This window comes from Trypanosoma equiperdum, assembly GCF_001457755.1.
Source record: "Trypanosoma equiperdum strain OVI genome assembly, contig: ctg_1138, whole genome shotgun sequence".
In the NCBI taxonomy this organism is placed as follows: Eukaryota; Euglenozoa; class Kinetoplastea; order Trypanosomatida; family Trypanosomatidae; genus Trypanosoma; species Trypanosoma equiperdum.
The window spans coordinates 1-9,031 of NW_027123103.1; the positions used below are offsets into that span (position 1 = coordinate 1).

Below are 9,031 nucleotides of genomic sequence, written 5' to 3' on the forward strand. Positions count from 1 at the left end.
ACTCTTCTATTATTATTATTATTATCATTATTTATTTATTATCATTTATCATTATTATCATTACTGCTAGAATAACGCTAACTTATACACATAAAACAATCAAATTCGAATGTTTTAATATTATCTCTCATCTTTCATACCTTATTGCCATGCATGTTTGCACTCATATGTTATTATCATGTATATTCTAAAAATTTCTCCCTTTCAGAAAGTTGGCAAAAAGTGAGCAAGAATATTTTAAATATTTGTTATAAAAGAAAACATAAAGAAAAGAGGAGTCTTTAATACAGTATAAATAATAAGGTTCTTTCATTGACCTTGATTTAACTTTTTATTTCAAGTGCATTTTCAGTGTCGCATTTACCCTCTTCGGTGGCAGCGCACTTCTCATTTTTTTTATCCTAACCTTTTTTCCTGCTTCGTCTGTTGAGCCTGATTTGGTTTCTGTGGATTCAGTTTTATGGTTTGCGCATACCTGTCCATCTTTTCGCGTGGCTGGTAGAGAAGCGATTGTTACAGCCACTTTTTGTCATCTCCGCTTATAGTTTTAGGGTCACCTGTAACTTTTGTGCCACCAAATTTTGCCGTTATCTTTTCGTCGGTCATCTTTTTCCATAGTCAATTTCGGAATCTGTCTTTGCTGGCGTTGTAAGTAGTTTTTATTTCATTTACTAGTATCTGCTTTTGCTACGGTGTTATTTTGCTGTAGTCTTTTGTTGAATGTCCTGTTGCTATGAAATGGTGCTGTTTATGAAGTTCTGAAGTTTCATTTGCGTCTAAATCTGCAGACCCTGTGTCCTTCGGCTCGCAGTACTGGGCTGTTTGCCATTCCTTTAGTGCTTTCGCTAAGTCGGTCTTTAGTGTTTTCAGTTCCGTTGCTTGCTCGCTGCCGTCTCCTTGTTGCTGCTGGACTGTGCTTTCGGATTCCTGTGTTACTTTTATGTCTTCATCGCCTGCCGTCTCGAGTAGTTTCTTTTGGGTTATGGTGATCTTTAAGATGTTGATGTTCGAGCTTGCGTCGCGGCAGGTTCCGCTGTCCGTGCATTTTATGCCGCATATGTTCTTCGACCCTGGGTCGGAGGGGCTTGCTGCTTGTTGTAGCTTGTATGTCTTGATCGTCCTAAGGTCTGTTAAGTCGATGCCGGTTTCAGAGTCCTTTGCTGCGCTCGATAAAGTGTTTTAGCACGCTGTATCTGCGAAGTTTGTTAATTCTGTTGCCTGATGTACCTAGTGATTGTTTGCCGAGTCGTCGCTGTGTGCGGCCCCAGCGTCGATTTGGTGGTTTCTAGGTTAGTTAGCTTCGTTAGACCCAGAGGGTTCCGGCTAACGTTGCAAGTTTGCGTTGCAGGTGGCTGCCTTTGGCTATGCAGATAGCTAGCTTCTGTTGCAAAGCATCCATTCTCGCTACCGCAATGGCCATCGGTATCGCTGTTTGCGCACGCATTGAGTTATTTGCGGTTTGTGCAGCTGCGAAAACGATTGCTGACTTGAGTTCTTGTATTGCTGAGTTTTGCCTCCTCGCGAGAGTATCTATGTTGCTTCTTACCTCTCATGAGGCAGCTAGTAGGTATATCATGGAGTTGCACGCGCTTGTTTGTTTGTCTTACTGTGTTGATTTTGCTGCTGCCGTTATTTGCAGGACCAGCAGAGCTGCCAGCGTTATTGCCGTTGCGGCCCTGGATTTTGGTAACTTTTTTGTGTCTGTTGTGACGGTTGTCATAGCATTGTTTTGGCTTACTTACATTTTGTTTGCTAAGCTTTTGAAAAGCTTAACGTAGTGCTTTAGTTTGCAGAGCGTTCCGGGTTTCCATAATTTTTATTGGTTGACTGCCTTTCTGATGTAGAATTTTGCTGCCTCAATTTTCTTGATATCTGAATTTAAAAAACTTTTCGCATAGCTTTGGTTCCAACGTATCAAAAGTGCGTTGTATTTTAGACACTCCTGATGTTGGAGCTGGTGCTAAGTCTGGTGTTTTACTTTTTCGTACTTGTTGAGTTGCTTTGCCTTTGTGGTGAGACTGTATGAGTTACTGTTTTTTGCATAACTGATGCCACCGAAACAAGATCTGCTTATTTTCACCCAATTCCTCTATTCCATATACCTTGAGTCACTAATCCTTTCAGCTCCCATCACTACGGGAATATCTTCCATACTTACCATTGCTTTCAGCGCTAGTTTCGCAACTAAGCTAGTCGTTTATATCATCCACCACCGGACAAACTGCAGTCGCTTTCCATTTAAGTGTATTAGTGTTATTATGTTCACTCGTAGTTTATTCCCTATGGCTGGTGCTAATCACGAAGTTAGCTCTCATTTATAGAATTCTTTGGTTATTGTATTCACTACTGGTGTATATGTCTTAGCTGAATTTTTTGAAGTTATTGTCGCACTCCTTTTTATATTCCATGTTTTTTAGCTTATTCTTGTTTCTCTACCATTCACTTTCTCTACATTAATGTAGTATTTCTTTTGTTTTGCTAAATGAACTTAAATTCACAAAAGAATAAAAGTTGCTCTAGTTATTCTCATTTTAGAACCATTTATGCTAATTTTCGGTTTTCCATTCACCTTTTTCAGCCATACAAACATTATGTGATAACACTATGTAGGGGAAGACTAAGGGGGGTTTCTGCATATACGTTGGAGTTAATTCAAGATTGTCCTAGTTATTAGAAAGTGCAATATTTTTCTGTTTGTTTTCTCCGCCTTTTGCCTGCGCTCTTTGTCTGATGGTTTGTTTTTTTCTTTTTTTTGTTCTGAACTTTTTTAGCATCATCTTGATTTCCGAAAAATTATGGGAACTTAATCGCATTCTCAGTTTCATCTTCTGTTGTTGACCGCGAGTATTTCATTCACCAGATTGCGTCGGTTGCACCGTGGTGGTCTACATTAATATTGGTTCTTCTGAATTTAATATCTTATCGGAATGTTGTACTAGGTATGTTTATTTGGATAGCCTTGGAGTTGTTGTATTTGAACACTTAAATATATCTCCAGTGTTCATATTGTAGTTACTTTAAGATATCAGCAGCCGATAAATTAAAATATGTATTATATTAATCTAAACTGTTTCGCTTTTTATATTTTAAACTTGTGAAATCTGTGTTCCACCACAGAAGCCAATGGAAATTATGAAACATTTCAATGTAAATATTTTTTGACAAGTTTTTGCTTTCACTTTAATATCTTATCTGCGACCTACTATATGCATGTTTAAAACATCTTCCATTAATGGTTTTTGCGTCAGGCTACCTTTTTTGACCCTTGTTTTGTTTACACATGTGCAAGACGATACAATGGAGACGCTTCGGCCGTAAACATAGTGTCGTGCATTTCGCAGTGTTGTCATGGTTGTTTTTGGTCTCTTTCTTCTCTTTTTCTCCAAATACAGTCCTCAATGCACTTTTCCGCTTTGAGGTGTATTTATACGTTCCTTAATTATCGTAAGCGTGTATTCTTATGTGAATTAATTGTTCCTCGAATGGCTCAAACGGTTTATCTCTGAGTTGGTAGGAGAGAAGCGCAGCATAATTTGAAATTTATTTTATAAAGATATTCTGCGTTCTCTTCTGCGTGCTTTCTTAACTTCTTTTAGCCATTTGCCCTTCAACTTTAGTGAGTAGCGGTTCCTGCATTCGCCGTATTGGTAAACGTTGTATCTGCATTTGACCGTTGGCTGCGGTCCCTCTCTTCACGCTTACTACACCCTGCTTCTTGCCTATGATGTTCCCTCGTTCATTTTTGCGTTCGACCGTGCGTATAAACCACTCCAGTCCCTGCACATTGTTTCACAGTAAAATTATTTGTATCTTCCTTTTTTTTCTCACTTACTTAATCACATTGCACCCTGACATTGTTTTTGTTGCATCTGTTTTGTCTGCTAACTCAACATTCACAAACATTATTATTATCATCTCAGTATGGATAATTATAACACAGTCTTATCAATATTATAACTATAGTTGCTATATCCATAACCTATATTCATAAAATAAGCAAAAACGTCAAATTATAATAGCACTAATTTTTAATGCTATATTACCCTACTAATTTAAACCAGCGGGCACTTTCATACAAATTTTTACTAAAAACCTTATTTTTAATATTTTAACTAGTTTGAATATTTGCATCACAAAGTGTTGAAATATATTAAATATCTCAAATTTAAGCACATTCTGTCAAATAATAAGGAAGTATCATAAATTTCACAAAATTGAGCAAAAATATTTAAATAATACCAAAGTCACAAAAGCAGTATCCATCAGAACAAATTTATTATTGACAAGATAACTAGAATCTTTGCAAGTTTCGCCTTCCTATTTACAGCTTTTGTCAGCGTCGCATTTAGTTTTATCAGTTCCATGTTTTGCACATTCAGTCGCTGTTGCTTGATCTCCATCTTTTCCTGCTTGGGTTGTTTGTTGTTCTGCTGCTTTTGCTGGGTCTAATTTGCATTTTTTCTTGTTATCGGCGGCGTTGTCGTCCCATTTGCAGGGATCTTTGCAGTCATTCTTGGCTTTCTTACAGCAAGATTCTTCTGTGTCTTGTGCTGCTGTGGCCTGTGGTGCTGGGGCTCTGTCTGCTTTTGAGCTAACCTGGGCTGCTTCTGTTGCGGCATTTAGCCCTGAGTAGACTGACCATGCCACTCTGTTCAAAGTTGTTTTCTTTTGCCGCACTGCCGTGAGCTTGTGTACCGCTAGCTCTGCTGCTGCTACATGCTGTGCTGCTTCTTCAAATTTCGCAACCCATGGGATCCCGTGAAATCCTTTTGTTTTAGCTACCGCCGAGTAGTCTACACATGCGTTTGCAGTAGATGATCCGTCGCAGGTTGCGCTTGTTCCGCCGCCGAGGATATTAGCTGGGTTTGTGGTTGTCACCTGATTGCCTATTAATGACAGGACTGCAGTCACTGCTTGTGCCGTCCTGTGGCCTGAATAGGGCGGTTCTGGCTTTAGTTCTGTGCATTTCGACTTAAGCTCTGCCCATGCGCTGCGGGCGTTTGTTGCAGTCGACGCCGCGTTGGTGTAGATTTCTGATTTTGTCCCCTGGCCGCACATGTTTGTAGCTGCGCTTGTCGCGCTGCACAGACAGGCTATATCTGACACGATGGATTTGCCCGCTTCGCTACCGCCCGCCGCCGTGCATGCGTTGGTTCGTGTGCCGAATGGTTTGTCGTCGCTTTCTGCACTGTTATTGTGCCCGAGCCTTGCGTCTATTAAATATCGAGCTGCTTGCTGTACGTTCCATTTTATTTGCTCTTTGATCGTTATTTCTGCAAATGCTAGATTGTCTTCGTCTGTTTTGATTTGCTTGAGTTGTTTGTGAGCTATGTTCCGCGCTTCCGATTCCACTGGACGTCGGTAGAGTTTTTCCTTGTCTTTGCTTTCGGCTTCCTCTAGTTCCTTTTTCTTCGCTTTCCAGCTTGCTGCGTCGTATGAACCGTGTGTTTCGTTTGTGTAGTTTTTTTCTGGAAGCGTAATTATATAAAGTGCCTCTGTGTCAGTCGGCTGAGAAGGCTCCGCCATTTCCATTATTTTGGAATGAGAAATCTGCTGGAACGTCGCCCTGTAGGCCTCGCAGAGGGCCGAAAAAGCTTGCGCATTCTCGTAGTCTGCTCGAACGCCCAGTGAAAGATAAATGAGGACTTGGGCTATAAGTGCGTAACTTGCCATGAGATGCCTATGGGTCCTGCTGTATGTAAGAGTGCGAAGGGCTTACAAGGTGCACGGGGTTAGGGCAGTAGGTCTGAGTGTGTGTGTGTTCTTGCTGTGCTAGGTTATCTCAACGTTTTGCTTGCGAGAGGCTGTATTTACTGGGGTCTGAAGGTTTTGGTGACTTCTTGTTTGTACGTAGTATTGGCTATAGAGGTTTTCCATAGGAATATAAATACATGCCGTTGGCGTCTTCTTTAGCTTTCTTACGTCTACTTCTTTGATATCTGATGTATGAATTTTTTGTGGCATTCTGTGAATGTAATGGTTTGTGTGTTTTACGACTGGTGTGGTGGCTGTGTTTCGGCTTTTCTTTACCCAGGTCACCTCTGGGCTTCACATTAATGCCTGTTGGCCGGCTCAGGGGCCTGGTTCTTGGGTGCATACGCGCAGCTATTAATCGTTTTCGATGCTATCTGCAGGGCTGTATCGGTTCAATTGTTACCATTGGGCTGTGTTATTGGTAAGAAACTTGTGAAGGCGTTCGCTGGCAGAAGCGTTAAGGTACTTGCTGATTGTTGTGCGCTGAAGTTTCTCGCCGTCGTGTGATTAGCACCTTTTGGAAACTACTTAGACACTGAGGTAGCGTTATGAGGCTGCATAATCAGATTAATAACCAAAGCGTTACTATCTGCACTGTTTCATCAATCCATTTCTCAGCATCATAAGCCTGCATTTTGACTCTATCAGGTTCTTACCACATGCGACTCCCAACTTGCTTTGCAAGTGTATGTCTTAGACGCACAGTTAATTCAGCTTCATATCCTGTTTGCTTTGTCTTATGATTGGCGCACAAATATTCTTAGAATTAATGAAAAGAATGGTGTTTTTTCTCATTATTCCTTTAATTTGAAACGTACCAGGTTGTTTTTGCTCCATTTGTGTTATTTATTCTTATTCTATGCTTGTCCCTATTGCATCAATAAACCTTAACAGTACACAAAGCTGTATGGAGGAATAAATATTTATGGAATACTACGTCTCTTTATTTATTGCCGCTGCCTAATAAATATTTAATTCGTCTCACGAGAAAGTCACCTCATTTCCAATCTACTGCATCTTTCATTTAACTTCATTTGTAAAACCTTAAGTTGGTATCACCCTAGAACAAAAATTGTTGCCCCTATATAATAGTTTCGCAATGTCATCAAAGTGTAGAAACCACTGTGAATTACTGTGTTTTCACTAGGTTGTGATGCAATAACAAGTTTATTTCTGACTTTTCTTCGCTATTTTTGTAATTCTGTGGCTGTGTGCTGGGGTTCCTAACGTTGCCGTGTCGTTTGACGCTTTCTGCGACGCTGGGGCAAATCATTATCTTTTTGGTTCTTTGCTCCTGTTCGGTAGGAGTAGTTACTGTTGCGGGAGACGCACCTTCCAATGGATTTTAGTCCATTTATCAGTTTACTATTAAGCTTTAAATTGCTGCGCATTCACGGCAGTTTTTTGAGTGGAAACAATACACTCTTCAAATGGTTTTTAGAACATATTGAAAATGGTGGTTTGTGGTGCCTTGCAATTTCACCCACTTTTCACGACAATACTTGTGTGTAGCTTCCTGTCGCCCCCACACTGTACATCGGTTATCTCGCACTGTTTACTCCATTATCTCCTTGCGTATGGTTATAGCCATCTTCATATTTGTGTTCAAAACTGCGCAAATTCCATTTCCTCCCCTTTTACATATTTAATATTCGTCGTCCCTTCGCTCCCTCTGCATTATACTCACTTTCTTCTCAAATTGAAATATTTTTATTGTTTTAAATGCTTACATTTTAAAACTAAATTTATTTTTCAGCGATAGTCTCTTTATATTATTAGTATATTCACACTCGAAAACACACAGCCATCATTATCACTATTATAACCCGAAGTAATATTCATTCAAGAAAACAAATAAGCAAAAGTAGAACATACTTCCTTTTTAAACCATATTACCCTACTACTTTACACATACAGGAAACTTTTATACACATTTTACTAAATTTCTATCCTTTTGAAACCTTCAATTTATATTCACTTTTGTTTTACACATTTTTATCAAAAAGTGTTATATCGAATTCCTTTAATATAGTATATTTTTATAAAATACAGCAAAAATATTTCATAAAACTTATTACAGAGCCAAAAATGCAAGCAAAATAGGGGAATTTTTAATGACAAAAGAATTGCTTCCTGTGGTGTTTGTGGCTCCGTTTTTATCCTTGTTTTCCCTCTTTCCTTTCCGTTTTGGTTTCACATTTTGCCATCCAGTTCGCAATATCCTTTGCAATCGTCTCCCTTTTTGCTACTGCATCCTTAGACGTCTTTGGGAGTCGTTGCGCCGCTCGCCTGTGGGTCTGTTTCTATTGCCAGTCTTTTGAGTGTCGCCCTTGCTAAAGCGTCAGCAAGGTCGCTGAAAGTTTCTACGCTTTTCAGCGCCTCTCTTTTTTTTTGCCGTCGTCAGAGATTTAGGTTTATTTATTTCCTGGGGTATCATACACTACTTTGTTGAAGTTTTTGCCGTCGTCAGAGATTTAGGTTTATTTATTTCCTGGGGTATCATACACTACTTTGTTGAAGTTTTTGCCGTCTTCGCCGTATGAAGTACTTAGGGCTATTTCTAAGCTGGTCGCTGGTGTTGTTTCCTTTTTCGTTATCTATTTTTTGCAATAGGGCCTTTATTGCTAGCCGCTTGAATAGTCCTACCGTTGAAGTGGTCCTGTAGTCTGTAATCTTTGCTTCACACGCCGCTGTGGGTTCTGAATTTTTGAGGTTTTTGAGAGCGGCGTTTAGGTTTGTTGTATTATCATCAAGCAGGTTGATGTCGTTGCCGAAGTCCATGGTCTGGGTGTGCGTTTGAGTGTTGGCCGTTGCCGTTGTGTCTGCGACGTCCTGCATTGTATGGCTGATATCGATTTCAATCCAGCCGCCGTTGCTGATCGCTGCGTTATGACAGGTCGTTGGCGACGTGACTGACGAACACTTTATTTGCGTCTTCGTCTTTAGCTTGAACTCCTTTATGTCCGGTTCGTCGCCGGCCGTTGTGTCTGTTATGTCGGCTCCCCTCCCTTCTTCTGTTGGTTCGTCGCAATTGCTTTTATCTACTTTCCCCAGTGTTTTGGTCTTTGCTGCATTTTCTTTGAAGTACCTAGTGCTGTCCGCTGTCAGCTTCAGTTGAGAAGTCGCTTTCACAAAATGTTGCATTATGGAGTAAGTTTTTTCGACCTTGGCGGCGATCCGTGCTGCCGTGTCAAATTTTTTTTGGGCGTCTCTCAGCTTTGCTTCGCATTGATCAAAGATGGCTCCGGCTGCCCCTATTACTGGCACCGCTGCTTTA

General features: G+C 40.3%; 2 protein-coding genes across 2 annotated transcripts; both read right to left on the bottom strand.

Moving 5' to 3' along the window:
* Positions 1–4,317: 4,317 nt before the first annotated feature.
* On the bottom strand, positions 4,318–5,673 carry TEOVI_000538800 (Trypanosomal VSG domain containing protein, putative; the record flags this gene model as incomplete). Its single annotated transcript, XM_067220372.1, has 1 exon — positions 4,318–5,673. The coding sequence occupies one exon, from the start codon at positions 5,671–5,673 to the stop codon at positions 4,318–4,320; it is 1,356 nt and encodes a 451-aa protein (XP_067076473.1).
* A 2,580-nt stretch (positions 5,674–8,253) lies between these two features.
* Positions 8,254–8,898, bottom strand: TEOVI_000538900 (Variant Surface Glycoprotein, putative; the record flags this gene model as incomplete). The annotated part of the gene is made up of 1 exon (XM_067220373.1): positions 8,254–8,898. The coding sequence occupies one exon, from the start codon at positions 8,896–8,898 to the stop codon at positions 8,254–8,256; it is 645 nt and encodes a 214-aa protein (XP_067076474.1).
* Between the last annotated feature and the right edge of the window lie 133 nt (positions 8,899–9,031).